We start from the raw sequence: 19,910 nt of genomic DNA on the forward strand, positions 1-19,910 counted from the left end.
GCACAGTAATACAAGTATATAATTGAGTAAGATCTCTGTGTCCTTCCTATTCACCTCTCTTACCTGGCCCCCAAGCTCCCAAACAAGAGATACTCCACAACCTAGAAATGGATTGAGTAGAATGTCATTGAAACTCTCTCTTCCAAGGAACCTATTAGTGAACAAGAAAGTCATTAGCCATTAAAACTAAATCCTAGACTTTCAAAGAATAGATACAGCTACTTCATATTATATTTAATCACTATATAACAGAAAAGTTATGGGCTTCATAAAACTGATTTCTTCGCCTACATCTCTGAAGTCAAGTCAACCTCCAAAAACAGAGCAAGGGATTGAAAAAGATTCACGTTAAATTTAGACTGGAGTACTTTTCCCGGTAAATTAAGATCTTGACAACATTTGTGGTTGCGGTACGCCTTCCTTTCTTGAAAAGATAAAGGGATCACTTTCAATAGGCAGAAGTAGTAGGACAAAAACCACATGATACAGCCGTTTTCTCACATGGCAGGAGTCGCTCTTGTCTGGGATACATTACGCACCTCTGATGACGCTGGCGTAAATACAATTTTCTTTGCACCCGTATTGTTAGCTGTTTATCCGAGAGGTAATATATTGCTGGCAATTTTCTTCTCCACTTGACCCAATTAAACATGTGGATTGACCCTATGACTAGAGAAGGGGGCTTGGTGTTCGAGGTGATGGTGCCCAGCTGATTATTTCTGTTACTCCATGCATGTCACCACCACCTACAGCAAGTCAGGTTATATTTAACATTCGGTCTCTTTATCTCGTAAAAGACTCTCTTACGTGCCCACTGAAGAGGTGTCAATCTCTGGTCCTCCCAGAACTCCCTAGCAGCCCCAATAATGTAACTGAGAAATGTTTAACAAACTTAAAAAAATAAATCAATCCAACATAGATAAGGTTAATTTTGGTTGTCTGGGTCAAGAGACACGTGATAGTTTTCATTCTGACCCCCTTACCCTGGACAAGCATCAGCCCTCACAGAAGCAGCCCAGCAATGACCAGATGTGACATCTGGGAATTAACCTCCTTCACAAACTCTGAATGGCTGGTTTTAGGTTTGATCCTTAATTATACACAGTTATTTATATCAGGAATAGTTTTATCCATAGATTAGCAAGCTACGACTGCTCTTTTGGCTTTTGTTTAAAATATGATCTATTGGGGCAGCTAGGTGGCACAGTGGATAAAGCACTGGCCCTGGATTCAGGAGTACTGGAGTTCAAATCCAGCCTCAGACACTTGACACTTACTAGCTGTGTGACCCTGGGCAAGTCACTTAACCCCCATTGCCCTGCAAAAAACAAAAACAAAAACAAACAACAACAAAAAAATCTGATCTATTGTCAACTACATCTCCTCAGTTAAACGGGAAGATTATAAAGTAGGATTTAGGTAGCTACTATGCCCTCTTAAAGCTCACCAATATTTCACTGGTACCTTACCTGTACTTTGAATACGCCAACCTTTTTTGTGTCATGGACCCATTTTGGTATTCTGAAGAAGACTATGGACTCCTCAGAAAAGTGTTTGTTGCCTACATTCGTTACTGAAGGAATGCTACATCTGGAAGTTACCCAAAGATGTACTTGCATAGGAAAAAAAAAAAAATTGGGGGCAGCTAGGTGGCACAGTGGATAATGTATCGGCCTTGCATTCAGGAGGACCTGAGTTCAAATCCTGCCTCAGACACTTGACACTTGCTAGCTGTGTGACCCTGGGCAAGTCACTTAACCCTGATTGCCCCTCAAAAAAACAAAACAAAAAAGAAAAGGAGGAATCTGCTCAACTCCAAAATTCAGAATGAGCTTAAAGCTGATAAGAAAAAAAAAAATCATACCCTCTCCCACCCCGTCAAAGGGTATCTTGGCTGAACACTTTCTACATAGGACTTCAGTCAAATAGAAATTGGAGTATTTTTGAAGTGCTTTCCCCATTTCTGTAGACTGTTTTCCTCAGAGATCAATATCACGTCTTTATTTTTCAGTTCCACATATACTTTCAAATGGTATAGGAGTCTTACTCCAAGACAAAATTCCCCAGTTTTAATCCATTATTAGTTAGGAAGTTCAAAGCTCAAATTTTCAAATTTATGTCAGATGTCTACAGTATATTATAAATACTGGAGGCAGGACACATTTAACCGTTTAGAGAGGACAATGTGATGATATGCAAATGTAACAGAATACAAAAAAGATTTTTAACATCAAAATTTTAGAGATAATATAATTGGTAATCTCATTCTAGTACAGTTATCATTTGATGGCAAAAACATTTCAGTGGATCTTGTTTTTTTCCTGCCGTGATGCAGATATAACCCATCTGAGCTCGCCCATCCCTCTCGCCCATGTTCTCCCATAAATCCACCAAGGTGGGGAGGATGGGCCCACCCACATCGAGGGTGCCTTTGCATTTGCTTGCCATTGCAAGGACCCTACTGATTTTCCCTTTATCTTACTAGTAGACCAAATCACCTATTTATCCAAACAGGTATTTCTGATGCCAGGAAATGATGTGAAACTAAACGATTCTGTAAAGCACAATCGTGGGCTGTTAATCCTATAAAAACCCTTCATTTTTCTGCAATTTGTACTTTGGGAAAAGTCATTAAAACGTCCTTTGATGTTGATATGCTTAATTTTTAATGTTTACTACATTCATAAGAAATGATTGGTAGGGGCAGCTAGGTGGCACAGTGGATAGAGCACTGGCCCTGGAGTCAGGAGGACCTGAGTTCAAATCTGACCTCAGACACTTAACACTTACTAGCTGTTTGACCCTAGGCAAGTCACTTAACCCCAACTGCCTCACCAAAAAAAAAAAAAAAGGAAAGAAAAAAAGAAATGATTGGTAAAAAAACTCAAAACTCATTGCTTGTCCCTGAAAAGTTATCCGTCCATTAAGGACTCTTTAAAGTCTAGGGTTAAGATTAAGACTAAGACACAGGGTGTTTTCCAAGAACTGGAAGCCCCTTTTCATAGAAGTCCTTTACTTATTCTATCTTCCTCTGGAAAATGTAACCAGTTTCAAGTCTAGAACAGAAACGGGCATCCCTGCCCCCCTTAGTGGTTTCACATGGTTTCATTTAAATATAAAATTCATTATACCTTTTCCATTAAAAATGACCTTCCAATTTATCAGATGAGTTTCACATGGCCAAGCAGAGTGTTTTGAGACCCCTTTACTACACACACACACACACACACACACACACACACACACACACACTCACACTCCTTTCCAAGAAAATTAAGTAACATGCCAATCTCAAACTGGAATATAAATGACAGAACGGTGGCATTCCATTTTGTGACATGACTGACTGCAAACACATCATGCTGGCATTAACCTGAAGTATGAATTTTTTTTTCCCCCAGGGTGATGAGGAACCCTCAAGCGACTCACCCAGGGTCACACAGCTAGTAAATGTGGTCAAGTGTCTGAGGCCATTTTTGAACTCAGGTCCTCCTGAATCCAGGGCCGGTGCTTTATCCACTGTACCACCTAGCTGACCCATGAATTTTTAAAAAAGCATAAATGTGAAAGCCATATTACACATGATCCTCAGGCAATATAAATGCATTTAATGGTATTACTGAAAATAGGTGAGGTACAACTCGGAGAGCAAATCAGAGACTCAATTCAAGATGACCAAGATAAGGCTGAGGGCAAAGGGAAAGGCCTGCTTCAGGTGAATACGCTATCTGCACACAGGAACAAAGAGCATTGGGACATGGTCTAGGATCGCACAATGGAGGGAATTCCCAAGAAGGATCAGAGGCTCTCTCCTCCACAGCAAACAGGCTCTGTTCGGCCTTTGTGAGATGCGAGCAGCAGGGAGAGATGAAGGGACTTGCTCTGAAGTCACACTGCCAGGAGGCGTCGAGAGACTGGACTAAGCATGTGCTGTCACGTGCTACCAGCTGTGTTTATTGTGAAAGCCAAAAATAACAGTGTACACATAACTGTCATTACAAAGAAGTCAGCTACTAGAAAACCCACGGATGCACTTTGAGTCCTCAGACGTGTAAGATCACTTTCCTAAAAATCAAAGTACTTTGGAAAAAGCAGCTGAGAAATGCCTAAGATTTGTGCAGTTTTGTCAAAACCGTAACACGTGGAATCTTTAAAGCTTACAACTAAAGAAAAGACAGAGCAATTTACTTTGTCAGTTCACAAGTTCTTTATTGGATGAAAAATTACAAAGAGTAAGTACAATTTTAAAACACTAAATGCAACTCAGATTTTTGTGAAGGTTGCTTTTTGTTTTAAAAAAGTCAAATTAGAGAGGGGAGTCTTACAATATCAATGGGTCCCAAATCTTTTAACTGTTTAGCACGACAGTTTTAACTAAAGTTCAAAATGTTTAGTGCTCTATAAAACTGCAATATAAAGTTGTCACAATATAATTGAGCCAAGCACTATATAAACTCAAACAAAATAATGTCTAAAAGTGAAATAGTTACTGCAAGCCAGTAGGCAGAATTCTTTCAAATAGCAAGAACTTTTAATGTGGCAATATTATATTATTAACAAGGGCTCAGTCTCAATGCTACTTAGTATAGAATTCATTTATGAACAAAGAAAAAGAAAACTTTCAATACATGAAAAAATAACCCATATTCTCAACTTTAACCTCTGGCTAATACATTTATTGAAATTTTTGCCAACTCATTAGTTTTGTGGCAGTGATTGTGAGTGAACTGTAAGACTACTTTCTAAAGCAAAAGACCCAATGAATGAGGCATGAGTTCTTTCTTTGGACAGAATTCTCAACTGTCTCAAACTTAACTGTACAAAGGTAACAGATTTTAGCACAAGTGAGAATTTGACATTCAAAATGCACAACCATTTTGCTATACTTTGAATACAAAAAAAAGGAAGTCCAATTCAAAGGAATAGGAGGAATGGCTGGTTTCTCAATTCCAAACAGTAATTCAATGAAGAATGGAGTATCACACAACAGAGAATACATTTTACAACCTTGCTATCCATGATAAACCAGATTACAGTCACTATCAAGTGAGATGCCTTTAGTGACCCTTTATTTTTGTGATGAGCTAATGAAGATCTAACATTTTAAAATGTTTGATTAAGTGATTGGCCCTATTTGAGCCAACTATTAATTCTCTCTTGGACATTACAAAAGCCTATTGTAGATTTAGACTCTCTCTTTATTTGTATAGAAAGAGTTCACATACTTCAAGGCAGGAAGGTAAGATTGGGATGGAAAACAAGGCAAATGGATTTGGCAGGACAAATCACGGCTTCCTGATAGATGCAACAAATATATTCCTTAAAGATAACAGTTATAGCCTAGCCTTTCAAGGAACAGCTGTGCCACCACACAGAGAGAGTGGGAAAGGGCAGCTAACCTGATTCGGAATCGCTGCTATCAGAAGAGCTTGAGTCGCTGCTGCTGCTGCCTGAGGCTGAAGAGCTGCTGCCGCCGCCGCCGCCACCACCACTGCTGCTGCTGCTGCTCTCGCTCAGCCTTGTGGCCCCTCCTGCTGCTGCCTTGGACAATTGAGTTTTCTCAGCTGGAAAACAGGGGGAAGAGGATCAACAACCAGTAGAATTAAGGGGCAGCACCAACACTTTAAAACAGTCACCTACATTTTGTTTGGCGTTTCCTAGAATTTAACTGGTTACTGACATCCAGTAACCGCTTTTCCAACTCCTGTTTTTTCTGTGAATGAAGCTCTTCTTTGGATTTCATTATTTTCTTAGCTGCATGATTTAGGACAAAAAGTGAGCATGACCACAACCAAAGGCAAACACCAGTTAGACTGCTGCTAATTGGCAGAGCTACGTACCGTGAAACTTCCTGGGCCTCCTTCTCAGACAAGCCATGACGTACTTCTCCAGTTCTCTCAGGGTCGACGCTTTCAGTGTTTCAAAATCAATTTCTATCTCGTCAGGATTAGAATTTCTTAAAGACGGTTCTCTTGACTCTATGATATGGACCACTCGCCCAAGCTTGTCTCCGGGGAGTTTGTTTATATCCAAGCTTAGTTGTCTTTTCTCATCATAATTCATAGGCTTAGCATTATCTTCATCCTCAGATTTATACGCCAACATCTGTTGCTTGGGCTTTTTGGGCTGGCTGTTGACAAATTTTACTTAGTTTAGTAACCCCAGATAATTCTGTGATATAGAAATGTGTGTGTGTGTGTGTTTTATGTACATATATGTAAATAAAAGGGTGAGTTATGTGAACAAATAACCATTCCAAAAAATTCACCTGTTTTTCAGCTTTTTCTTTAGTTTTATTTGCTTAAATTTTTTCCTCTGACTTTCATCTTTGTTGACAAATTTCTTTTTTTCTTTCTTCTTCCCTCTTTTAGATCTTTCGTTCTTTTTCTTTAGCTTGTGGTAAGGTACTTGAGATAGAACTTGTAGCTGTTGATGAACGGCTTTAAGCTAATAAAGAGAAGTTAAGTATTTAACATTTTTAAATTAAACATTAAAACCACTTACAAAAAATGAAGGGGCTGCAAATCCAGATATATTATCTTAAATAAACTTAGACCCTCACATTCCCTTGAAGTCTGAACATTCAATTTTATCAATTCATTATCCAGGAGAAAAAAAGTATCTCCCTTTCCTTTAAATACAAATTAATAGTCTCAAACTTTCAGACAGGAAATAAAGACAGACTAAAGAAACAAGAAATTTAATTTCAAAGCAAAAACAGATTCCACAGTTTCCCAAATGGGCATGCATCGAGTCTAATTTTAACCACCAAACAGGTTCTAACTAACAGTTCACTAAGGAAATGTTTTTTTTTTCTTTTTAAAGCTTGAAACTACATTCATCCATGAGGCATTCAGGAATATCTTATAAACTGCTTAAAGTCAGACTACATCATTCAGTGTAGCTAGCAATATGGAAATATCTCAATGGAAGGAAGATTTTGGTTAAAATAAATATCATGGAGCAGCTAGGTGGTGCAGTGGATAAAGCACTGGTTCTGGATTCAGGAGGACCTGAGTTCAAATCCGGCCTCAGGCACTTGACACTTACTAGCTGTTCGACCCTGGGCAAGTCACAACCCTCATTGCCCTGCCAAAAAAAAAAAAAAAAAAAGTAAAATAAAATCAAAATCAACCATTTCAAATTTCTTGACTTAACTCCATGGTTAATTTAATTGGAGAAAATACTCTAGTGGTACACAAATATGACATCACAGATGCAGCATACGCCAGCCATAGAGCCCAGTGAATGACATACCTGCTCCTGAAGCTTCGCAAGGTGCTGTACTCGTTCATCAGGTGACTCATCCGAAGAGTTGTCTTCAGAGGAAGCATCGCTGCTACTTTCTCTACAAAAAGCTTTTCTGACATCTTTTTTAATGTAGCATATCGGCATCCTCTCAATGGGTTCATCTGGGATCTTCGCAAACTGCATCTCAAAAACATCCTAAAGCACAAAAACACAACACTGTCTGCTTTACATGCAACAGCAGAGCAGGGCCGCCACTCCTGAGCCATAGCATCCGGGAAACACTGTCAACAGCTGGCAGAGAGCGAGCGCAGGCAACATATTCCAGCTCATGTACTTCTCCCCCATGTGCTTCTCTAGCATAATTCCCTCCCCTCTTAATCCCCATGCAAGGGGTTCTTCTGGTGTCTACTGATAGGGTCTCCTGCTCACGAAATGAAAGCTAGCATACCATATGACAGAGGATCCCACATTCCTCTTCCTCTCGTGAAACAACAACACAAATCACTGAAAACAGACCTACTTTGAAGAGGACCACACAAGACCTGTACGTGCTTCATCCTCAACCACACTGAGGGAGGACCCTTTATTAATAGTGATTTTAGCTCTATTTATTTAATCAGACAGCGAAACCTTATTAAAGTGCTAAGCTGCAGCATTCAAACTCTTTGGGAAAGATTCTTGAAGAGAGTTACAAAAGCCCCATAAATACGAACCATATTCTTAAAATGGAAAAGTTTAAAGATTTTAAGTAGCATCTCACCTGAAGGGTTCTTGCCATTGCTACCACCTCATGATCCGGAGGGTTATACTTGTAGCAATTCATGAACATTAGCCGGACATCTGCTGCAAATTCATGAGCATCCTTATATTCTTGGTTGTCCATTTTCTTCTGTAAAAAACAATCAAGAGTTTACTTAAGTAGATAGAGTCCCAAAAGCATACTAGAAACAACGTGTCCTTAATTAGTGCTTTCTTGCAGTAATTCACACCTTAGCACACTGTTTGGCACCTTTTCCCTCCTTTTCCTCAAGCATCAAATGACACCACCACATTAATTTAAAGTAGACATGGTCCATGGTATGAACACTTCCACACAAGGCTCGGTGGCATAGAGGATGGAAGGAGCACTCACATGACTGAACTGGATGTCTTTTCAACTAGAAAATGAAGATGATCCAATGTCCAGGGGGAACCACAGGGGAACAGGACATGCAACACTAGCATAATAGAAGGTGAACAAAATCCAGACATCTGCCCCAGACCTCATGAAGACCAAGAAATCCAGTAAGCAACATAATGACTATCCAGCTAGACCACCAGCAGCAGCAAAGGGAGCCTGCCAACAAGGACTCTCAATATTCAGTCCTCTGAGCTTCAAAGATCAGTGATTCAGGAGGGTGGAGCCAAGATGGCGGAGGAGAGGCTGTGACTCCCACAAGCTCCAGATAAACCCGTCCATTCACGTCCAAATAATGCAGTAAAAAATCAAAACCCAGAGCAGCCTAATGCACATAAGAACAGAGTGAGACTGTTTCTCCGCAAAAGAGGGCAATTCTGATCCCCTACTGATCAGGCTGAACAGCTCAGCGCGCGGTCCGGACCCAGCCAGGGACACTGCTTCCAGCACATGTCAGAATCTTCGGCACCAGCAGCTTCTGAGGTTCCGATTATGGACCAGTGAGGGGGTTCGGCGGTGGGCTGGGGTGAAGTGGAGGCAGTCTCTACTGGAGTTGGGGCAAAGCGACCTGGGTCTGAAGCAGTGGGCTGAATTGAGTGGTGGTGGCCCAGTGGGGAAGGGGCAAAAGCACATCAAGCTTCCGACCATAGAGAATCAGAGCTCAATCAGACTTCTGTTTCCGGGTCAAAAAGAAAGCTGCTGTGATTACTCACAAGCCAGGCAGGCTGAGAAGAAGCCCAATCACACCCTGGGCCATGATGTAGCACGAACAGTGTGTCCTGGAAGCAGCGCTACACTTTAAGAAGGAGTTAAAAAACCAAGAAATAGTAAGCCAGGATGAGTAGGCAGAGAAAGTAGAAGACCATCGAAAACTTTTTTGGGGGTAAGGTAGACCACAATACATCCTCAGAAGAAGAAGATAATAACAGGGTCAAAGTTCCAACACCCAAAGCTTCCAAGAAAAATATGAACTGGTCTCTGGCCACGGAAGCTCTCAAAAGGGACTTTGAAGAGAAAGTAGGAGAGATAGAATGAAGATGTAGAGAAAGAGAGGAAGGAATGGAAAGAGAAATGAGAGCGATGCAGGAGAGTCATGAGAAAAAAGTCAACAGTTTGAAAAGCCAAATGGAAAAGGAGATTAAAAAACTGTCTGCTGAAAATAATTGCCTAAGAATTAGGATTGAACAAATGGAAGCTAGTGACCTTATGAGAAACCAAGACACAGTAAAGCAAATCTGATTGAATGAAAAAATAGAGGGCAATGTGAAATATCTCCTTGGAAAAAAACAGCTGACCTGGAAAATAAATCTAGGAGAGATAATTTGAAAATCATCGGACTACCTGAAAACCATGACCAAAACAAAAGCTTAGACACCATCCTCCAAGAGATTGTGAGGGAAAATTACCCTAATATTCTAGAAACAGAAGCTAAAATAGAAATCGAAAGAATCCACCGATCACCTCCTGAAAGAGATCCCAAAAGGAAAACCTCCAGGAATATTATAGCCAAATTCCAGAACTCCCAGGTCAAGGAGAAAATACTGCAAGCAGCTAGAAAAAAGGAATTTAAATACCGTGGAGCTCCAGTAAGGATAAAGCAAGATCTAGCAGCTTCTACATTAAAGGACCGGAGGGCATGGAATATGATATTCCAGAGGGCAAAGGAACTGGGACTACAGCCAAAAATCACGTACCCAGCAAAACTAAGCATCCTCTTTCAGAGGCAAACATGGAACTTCAAGGAGAAAGAAGACTTTCAGACATTTGTTATGAAAAGACCTGAACTGAATAGAAAATTTGACTTTCAAATACAAGACCCTGGAGAAGCATAAAAAGATAAACAGGAAAAAGACTTCATGAGGGATATTAAAAGATCAAACTGTTAACATTCCTATATGGGAAGATAATACAGAGGACACAGGTCTGAACTGAATACGAAGGGAAGTTATGTTTTGTTCTTTGTGGGGTGTCTTATGTATGGGGCCGGATTTGGGCTTGGGGCCTCCTGGGTCCAGGGCTGGTGCATTGTCCACTGTGCCACCTAACTAACCCATAATGACATCCTTAAAATAGGGTTGAGGTGTAGGAGAAATAGACTGGGGGAGGGGGAGGGGGAGAGATGGTCTGGGGAGAGGTTATTCATATGAAGGAAACAAGAAAAAAGCTTATGGAGGGGAGGGGAAGAGGGGGAAGGAATTGGGAAGTGAGTGAACCTTAATACCATCAGAATTGACTCAAAGAAGGACTAACATACATAAGTGGGTATAATAATATATTTTTGCCCTGAGGGAGGGGAGGGAGATGGGGGGGGGCGGAGAGCAGTAAAAAGCAAAATACTTTCGAGGAAGGTGAAGATGTTCTGCATAACGGCACAAGTATGAAATATTGAATTGCTTGATTTCATAGGGAGGGCTGGAGAGGGAGGAAGAAAATTTGGAACACAGAATTAGCTCAAAGACCTTAAACTCATCAGAGTTGGCTCATGGAGGGAATAACATTCACACCCAGTTGGGAGGAGTAATCTATTTAACCTTATAGGAAAGTATGAGGGGAAGAGGATAAGGAAGGAAAGGTGAAAAAAAAAGGGAGTGCAGAGTCGGGGAGGGGACAGTCAGAAGTAAAATACTTTTGAGGAGGAATAGTTTAAAAGAAGATGGAAAATAGAGTAAATATCATGGGATGGGAATAGGATGGAGGGAAATAGTTACGATGACTTTGCTGGGCTAATATGAAGAAAATTCTTTGTCAAGTTTAAGGTACTTTATTTAGGTTATGATGAACAGGATACTATTAGAAAAACCTGGAAAGACCTACATGAACTGAAGCAGAGTGAAATGCACTGTATACAAAATAACAGCAATAGTGTAAGATGATCTGCTGGGACGCATGTGGTTATTTTCAGCAAGGCAATGGTCCAATACAACCCTGAAGGACTATGAAAACGGCAACCCATCTACAGAGAAAGAAGTGATAGTATCTGAAAGTAGATAGAAACACATTTTTTTTCTTTTCTTTCTTTCTTTTTTTTTTTAAGTGAGGCAATTGGGGTTGGGTGGCTTGCCCAGGGTCACACAGCTGGTGAGTGTTGGGTGTCTCAGGCCGGATTTGGGCTCGGATGCTCCTGGTTCCAGGGCCGGTGCTCTGTCCACTGCGCTACCTAGATGCCCCTGGAAACACATTTTTAAAAAAATTTTTTTTCTCTTTGACAATTCCTCAATCTGAAGTTTTGGGGGGTTTTTGACTGTTTTCTGTTACAACCTAGCTAGTGTGGGCATGTTTTCCATGACTACTCATGTATAACTTATTTTGAAATGCTTGAGTTCTAGTGGGTGGGGGGTGGGAATGGAGGAAGGAAGAGAAATTGGAACACAATTTTTTTTGGGGGGGGGGGCGCGCGCGGGGCAATGGGGGTTAAGTGACTTGCCCAGGGTCACACAGCTAGTAAGTATCAAGTGTCTGAGGCTGGATTTGAACTCAGGTACTCCTGAATCCAGGGCCAGTGCTTTATCCACTGCACCATCTAGCTGCCCCGGAAAACAATTAAAAAAAAATTGATGTTAAAATTTGTTTTTACATATAATTTGGAAAATAAAATTCTATTCAATAAAAAAAATAAGTTAAAAAAAAAAAAAGATCAGTGATTCATGACCAAAAGTACCACAGGAGGCAGAGTCCAGACATGACACAAAACACCAAGTCGGGAATGAAAACTGAAGAGATGAGTAAATAAGACACTAACAAATCTAAAAAATGACTGCAGGGGCAGCTAGGTGGCACGGTGGATAAAGCACCAACCCTGGAGTCAGGAGGACCTGAGTTCAAATCCGGCCTCAGACACTTAACACTTACTAGCTGTGTGACCCTGGGCAAGTCACTTAACCCCAATTGCCTCACGCCCCCCCCCCCCAAAGACTGCAAACCTACAACGACCTCCAAAGAAGGGAACAACTGTAAGCACAGACTCAAAGGAAAAGATGGACTTTGCATAAGAACCATAGAAGTGCTTGGAAGAAAATGAAGCGATGGTTTAAAAAATGAAATGAGAGAATTGGAAATAAAAGACATAAAAGATAAAATAGCTAACCTCATGACAGAAATGGAATCCCTCAATGGTCTAAACTGATCGATGACTCCAAATGACAGTAGCACAAATAGAAGATGAAAGGTATAAAAAAGAACTCACCTGGAAATCTGGTCAAGGAAAGACAATTTAAGAATAACCGGACTACATAATATTAAATAACACCCTGGACACTCTATTTTGAGAAGCCATAAACAAAAAGAATCCATCCTAAATGCCTAAAAGGAAGAAGTCCCAAAGGAAAAGTCCCAGCAGTATTGCAGCTAAGATTTCCGAAAAAAAAAAAAAAATGACAGCAAGCATCCTGACAAACTCCTCCCAGAGTTCAGAGAAGTTTACAATGATGTCCTAACATTCTAATAGGGAAAAGAAAGAAATGTTCCTCCAGAATCTTAATGGCTGTCAAGGATATCAAGAAAGTCAAACGAGATCAAAGAGAGGCTCTGGGAGTGAGCCGGTTGTTTTGAAGGTATGAAAAAGAAGGTAAAAGAAACACTCGGTGTAGAACAGAGGGAGCAGAACTTGCCATTTCCCATAAGTGGGATTCGTGGGGACATGACTATGTGAACAGAGAGGAAGGGATGGGGGAAAATAAGAAGAGAACATCAATCATTCTCATCCAAGATGGGTAGAGAGAGATGATCCCACTCAACACGGAACCAAGCACACGCTGGGGAAAGGGGCAGCTGTAAGAGTAGAATACTTGAGAGGGAATACTTGCAATCTTCCTGGGCCTGAAGGGAGACTAAAAGGAGAAAACAGAAAAGCAAAGAATAATAATCTAAAGGGGGATGCCTGAACAAAGAGGGGAATATAACGGACTATGATCATGCCACATTAAAGGAGGAAGTGGCTCATTTTACAGAATCCTGGCTCCTATGAAATGATGTGGAGTGAAGCAAGCAGAGCCAGGAGAGCATCTGTACAAGGCCAACATCTCTGAAGAAAGCAATGACCAGAGGCCCTAGGATGAACTCAGACCTTCAGACAGCAGCGATGGACCCAAGATGTAGACACATCCACCCCTAGACACATTCACTGGGTGGCTTTCCTGTGCTTCACAATGGCCCACACCTCCTCTAACAGTTCTGCCCAAGACCACCATGAAATCCTATCACTACACAACACTTTTTGATCACTGGTGGGAATACATTATGAAAACAATGCGTGAACACCCAAAGTTTGGGATTCATAAAGCTACGACGATGAAACAATAGTCAATATAAAGCCATAACTCAATGACAAGGATGCTAAAAGACCATTAATGAGGCAAATAGAAGACAAAACCACTTACTTTAATTGTTCCGAGATCCATTGGATTCTTAACAACATCATAGTAATTATGGAGTCCTAAAGCGGTAACATCAACGGGTTTATAAAAAGGCCAAGCATATGCCACATGCTTCTTTGAAAACATTTCTTTAAGAATCTCATTACAGTATTTTAATTGCTCAGTTAATTTAACACTCTTCACAACTTTATATTGTTGCTGAGAATCTGGAGCAATACCCTTCATGACTTTTTCTTTTAAAAGTGGTATTTTAGCAGATTTGTGTTCAACTAGAGTTGAAGATTCACTCCTGGCTGTAACTATTGAAGTAGTAGGGGTTGTCGTATCTGCTTTCCTTTTCACACCCCTTTTAACCTAGAAGAAAATCCATAATTTAAATAATTACCCAGAGCTTAATTTTTCGAAGCTTACAGAAAATACAGATTACAGCATCTAAAAGGAAAGCACAGACACGAATCCTAATAGTAACATAATCAGGAGGCCCAAAAATCCTCTTAGAAAATCAGAAACATTGTTTAAGCAGGACAGGCCAAGTTGTTCAAGCACAACAATCCCTTAACTACTCAGATTTATGCTACATGTGTGATAGACAGTTAAGATGGGATGTGGCACAATATCCCCAAGTCTATCAAGCTACATCTTTTGGGAGCTTCCTGCCTTACCTGTGGTACAGTTTGTGTGGTGCAGCTTGGCAAAGCTGTGCTAGCCATGGGCAATGGAGAAAATGACGTCTGTGCACATACGGAAGATGGAATCGCTTGCTGCTTAGCCACCATTTCAGAGGTATTGGGGGATTTTTTTTCTTTAACAGTAGAAGCTCCTGAAGATGGTTGAGTACCTAATTTTAAAAAAATGTTCAAATGAGTCAATGTTGATAAACAATTCTTTCAGAATTCCATTTTTATGGCATTTTTATCTATTCCCTTTTATATGTACACAGAAAACTCAGATGTTATATTTCAACAACCTGTCGCTCAACTGAAATGATTAAATAATATTTTCTCTTGCTCGAAAAGCTCTTTCCAGGCTTCCCTGTTTTAAACTGAATGGAAGGGGGCAGCTAGGTGGAGTAGTGGATAGAGCACTTGCCCTGGAGTCAGGAGGACCTGAGTTCAAATCCGGCCTCAGACACGGAACATTTACTAGCTGTGTGACCCTGGGCAAGTCACTTAACCCCAATTGCCTCACCAAAAATAAATAAATAAATAAATAAATAAACTGAATGGAAGACAAAAGGCCTTTCTTAAGGAGATTAAGGGGAGTAACCAAAACTTTAGCAAAAAATACCTCTTGTTTAGATTCTAGTCTTCCCCCACCCCAGAAAAAATTGGACCAATGGCCAGCACGTAGCACAGTGGCTGGCACATAGTAGGCACTTTATAAATGTTTATTGATTGACTGATACACATACACATCTCCAGTAGGTCAGTGCTCGGAAGGGTTAGGGGATTAAGATGTGGGCTGCACATTCTGGTACTAGCACAAGGGAGATCAGCCTTACAGGGGAATTCAGGCAGGAGCCAGAATAACCCTAGAAACCTGCAGGGACAGTTCAGAATTCCAATCAAGAGCTAGCTCACTACACTCCAGTCTGCTGTATCATGGGCCTGGCTGTTTCCCGGAGTTACTTCTGGAGCTGGGTGTTTAGTATCATTCAATACAAAGAAACACTGGTGCTGTCAAAGCCAGTTTATTTACATCATATTGGGAAAACTAAGGGCCTCCTCGTTCCTACTGTACCCATCTCCTCTGCAGTTTCAGAACATGCTTTTGCGACAAGTGAGATCTCTGATGACGCCCAGAAGGGACTCAAAAGCTGTTCTCTACCAAGGTTCCACACAGTTCCTCCCCTTGCTGGTTAAAATCAGAACCAAAGCAGAACTCTGGGAACACTAAGTCAAGAAGTTAGTACATCCTCTTCTTTTAGCAGAATGAGCCTGGTCTGGTATGAGAGAAACCAAGAAACTTCAGGAAGCTGGTAAAGGCCATGCATGATTAACATGGGCTTTGGAGAAAAAGCTTTATTTATTTATTTTTTTGGTGAGGCAATGGGGGTTAAGTGACTTGCCCAGGGTCACACAGCTAGTAAGTGTCAAGTGTCTGAGGCCGATTTGAACTCGGGTCCTCCTGACTCCAGGGCCAGTGCTCTATCCACTGCACCACCTAGCTGCCCCACCTTTGAGGAAAAATCAAACACATGACAGCAAGACTGACAAAACCGAACAGACTAATATCCCTTAATTTTTAAGCCCAAACACAACATGAACTTAAACAAATCTTACAAAGCTTTCAAATCAGGCACTCTCCCATCTGTTTTGTTCTTACCTTTTCTTTTTCTCTCTTTTCCACCTATCACTTGTTCTTCTGAAGGCATTTGAGACAGTTTTTGCAAAAACAGTTTCTCTAAGGCTTGTGCCATGAGAACAATGTCATCACCTGGCTACAAAACAAATTAAAGATGTATGATGATATTCAGCTATAATTGCATCATTTAAAAAACACCTAGTGCACAACATTTGCTACACACAACAGGCTGCACAAAAGCAAATCAGAAAAGTGACTGCACTTCTCACGTTACCTCTATTTCAATTTTACAGACACTCTCCCCGATGAATTAACGCATTACTCCATGTAATTGTTACACCAACTTTGTCTCTGGAAAAGAAATAAGGACCTAAGAAGAGAAGTCACGGCGAGGCAGATCTGGGAGGAAAGGAAGAACTTCCCAGCATTTAAGAGCCAGAAAGCACAGCCTCAGTGGCCACTTGGGCAGGCGTCCAACAGTAGTGGAGCCAGAGTTGGAGGTAGAGATGTCTGCTGCACTCCCACTGGGACTGGGTGGACTCTGGCTCTTGGCCAGCTCGAACACACTTATTTTAAACACCACAGCACAAAGAATATGCCCACCTGACACTACGTCACTTAACCGTCCCTGAGCCTCAGTCTCCTGATCTGTCGTAATGGACACGAAATCAGACTAGGATCCTCTACAGGCTCCCCTGCTCTTCAGCTGTGTGTGACCTAACCCAGCTCTGCTACTGACCACTTGGCTGACCCCAGGCAAGTCACCACACTTCCTCCCAACCCCCACAAGTTTCTCAGCTCTCTGCGGGGGATACCCAGACTGGAGGAACTGCTGAGAGGACAGGGACCAGGTCTGCACAACTTTTGCATCAATATCAATATAGTGACTGGCACTTAAGTGTTTAATGTTTAATGGGAAAAAAGTACAGACAGCACAGTGAGTACTCGGGATTCAAAAAGGTGTAAATATTTGAATATTACACATTTAGGGCAGCTGTGCTAAGCCTGGATTCAGTCATTTTAAATCCAGCCTCAGGCATTGCTGTGCCTACCTGCGTGACAGTCTCAACCTCTTTGCCTCAGTTTCCTCCTCTGTAAGAGGGATGATCATAGCACCTGCCTCCCAGGGTTGTTGTGAGAATCAAATGAGAGAATAATTGTGTGTAGCAAGTGCCAGGCACATAGTAAGTGCTTCACAAATATTAGCTATTGTTATTACCCGTCATCGGATAAGACAGTTATAAACTGAGGAAAGCAGAGAACTAGAAAGCTAACCTGGACAGATGGTCATGGTATAAACAACATATGTCCTCGGACTCACAAGCACGAGATCAGGAAGAGCGGCCTACCTTGTTATATAAGTAACAATTGCTGAACATGGTCTTCAAGTCTTCAATGCATTCTGATGATGTCACATAGTACTTATGCTCCAAGCGCTTTTTTATTGTGCTCAAGTCCATCGGCTTCTTGATGATGCTGTAATAGTCCTGGGGGGTTGAAGTGAGGAGAATGGGAATGCTGACAAGGACACATTCACTGTAATTATTGGTACACAAATGAAACAAGCAAACATTTAACTTGTTTCATCACAAAGACAGGATCTGAAAACCATATAGCCTTGTGATCACAGGTCTGGTGTCTCTCTGTCCCATGAGTATACAAAACACAGAGGGCGAGTTCTATAATCAACACAGAATTTTCAAAAGATACAGAATAACACAACTAACCTTATGCCAAAGCTGGCAGATTTGTGACCAACTTGGCATCAAACTAAGTGCAATGTCCATTAATAAAAGACAACAATTTACACCAAAATTTCTGAAAGAACCGAGTCCATTCAGGTGGGAGTCAGAGTTGAGCGGGGGTTGGGAGTGGGAGGACAACTGAGACCCGAGGTAACCCTTCCACACACTATGCCCTAAATATTTCCAGTCTGACCAGAATTACTGGCCTACTAAGTGAGCCCATGCCTTTCCCTAGTGATGTTCATTGACAGGGCTGTGGACACCAAAGGGGTTAGAGCTACATGCTGCTCCTATTGAGACTGTGGCAAAGCAAGGCCTAAGGGTTCCGGGTTCCAGGCTCCAAAGCCGATTCGGCAGAGGCCCCCAGAAATCTGAAAAGTCCGGACTGGCCCAAGGTAGCTCAGGGGACCTCTGGTTTCAACCCTACCTGGTGATGCAAGTGTCTATAACAGCACTTGGGGGACAAACCAAGTGCGAATTTAAGGTCAGAAAAGGAACTTCTGGTTTCAAAGAGGACATTGGGGGGATGGGAAGGGGAGAACGATCCTGCTGCATACTCTTCTAAGCCCCTCCTAGGCATCAGGTTCTCCATCTACCTGTGGTTTAGAAGGAACCCCCTGAAGTGGGAGCTCCCTTCAGGAAGCTGAGCTGGTGGCACGCTGGTTTTCTCCAAAGCTGCCTGGACGCACTGAGAGGTTCAGTGACTGGCCGCAGTCACCAAGCTGGTGTACAGCACAGGCGGAATCTGAACCCAGGCCTTCCTAACAGCGTGCCCCTCTAACCACTCTACCAGATGGCCTTTTCTAACTCACTGTTGAACTAACTCCTACCCAAGACACCCCCACCCCACCCCGGAAAACCGTTTGTGACCCAAATTATAGCAAGTCTCAGCTGCAGAGAGTGTGTGAAGGGAGCAGACAAACCAATACGATGGCTAACAGCTTCACAGGCTTTGCCGTGTCTGTCCCTGAGCAGGTGGCAGATCAGATGATTAGGAAGATCCATGTTCGTGCCAACAGTTTTCTGTTGACATCATTAACCCGCGAGTAACAGTCTCAGGCCTATGGGGCCCTAACCCCCTCAGCCGCCTCTTGACCCCTCGCTGTCCCTGGCACCCCCCCCCCCCACTCACCGGGAGCTTGAGCTTGGCCGCATCCACGGGCTGCTGGAAGGGCCAAGAGAAGCTGTGCTGCCATAGAGCCTTCAGAACCACCCTCCGCAGGTACTGCAGCTGATTCGTGAGGCGGCCAGTCTTTTGGGCATTTATGTATGCCGGGGGAGGGGGGTTGACGATAGCCATCTGTCGACTGGACAGAGACATCTCCAACAGCTTTCCCCTGATGGGGCGTCGTTTCCCCTGCACATATATCCTGGGGAGGGAAAAAGCAACACCTTCAGATTTCATTGAGGTACGACAGATGAAAAACCAGGCGAGAGACCACCACACTGAGCCCAAGACCCCAGGCCCCAATGCCTCCAGGCCCTTCCAATCTGGGATTCAGTCTGATCACCACCTATGTTGGAAAAGAGTCCAGTGACTCCAACGCTCACCACGGCACTCAAATTCGACCCAGGAGGGGTCTCCGGCTATTGGAAAGCCAGCTCTTTGAAGGGAAAGACTGTTTCTATCTGTGCTCAGCCCAGTGTTGGGCACAAAGGAAGCTACTTAATAAAATGGTTTTTCATTCGTTCAAAGGCTACTTCACCTTCTTGTCAATATCATTTGGACAATATCACAAACCAGTTAAAAATGAAGGCTTAGGAAAATAGGTTTTAATGCCTGAATAGCCCATACGCCAGCTTTATGTTCGTGTGCTATTCTCCAGGCCAGTCAATCCCGCCTTCTTCCTGTTTCTAACTATAAATACCCCATGCATGGAATACACTGACTTCTGCCTCTTTAAAAAATATATATTCTTCAATGACCAAAAACCCACAAGGGAGACAATGTGAACATAGGTGGGTAGGAGCCAAACAGATCTGGGATAAGTGACCTCCCTCACTAGCAGCTCAAAGGAGCAGGGCAGGCCTCAGGCAGAAGGTGAGCAAGCGCAAAAAGAC

General features: G+C 42.2%; 1 protein-coding gene across 1 annotated transcript in view; it reads right to left on the minus strand.

The window, feature by feature from the left end:
* BRDT (bromodomain testis associated) overlaps positions 1-19,170 on the minus strand; it is a 52,522-nt gene extending 33,352 nt beyond the window's left edge. Inside the window, exons 1-11 of the mRNA XM_044003103.1 lie at positions 18,982-19,170; positions 17,454-17,591; positions 16,126-16,240; positions 14,463-14,638; positions 13,804-14,154; positions 8,012-8,140; positions 7,258-7,446; positions 6,269-6,447; positions 5,841-6,130; positions 5,641-5,754; positions 5,400-5,564 (exon numbers count right to left, since the gene is read on the minus strand). Coding sequence (XP_043859038.1) covers positions 5,400-5,564; positions 5,641-5,754; positions 5,841-6,130; positions 6,269-6,447; positions 7,258-7,446; positions 8,012-8,140; positions 13,804-14,154; positions 14,463-14,638; positions 16,126-16,240; positions 17,454-17,591; positions 18,982-19,170 — 2,035 coding nt within the window. The remainder of the gene's footprint in view (positions 1-5,399; positions 5,565-5,640; positions 5,755-5,840; positions 6,131-6,268; positions 6,448-7,257; positions 7,447-8,011; positions 8,141-13,803; positions 14,155-14,462; positions 14,639-16,125; positions 16,241-17,453; positions 17,592-18,981) is intronic.
* Between the last annotated feature and the right edge of the window lie 740 nt (positions 19,171-19,910).

The sequence above is a fragment of the Dromiciops gliroides genome, chromosome 4 (assembly GCF_019393635.1).
Source record: "Dromiciops gliroides isolate mDroGli1 chromosome 4, mDroGli1.pri, whole genome shotgun sequence".
In the NCBI taxonomy this organism is placed as follows: Eukaryota; Metazoa; Chordata; class Mammalia; order Microbiotheria; family Microbiotheriidae; genus Dromiciops; species Dromiciops gliroides.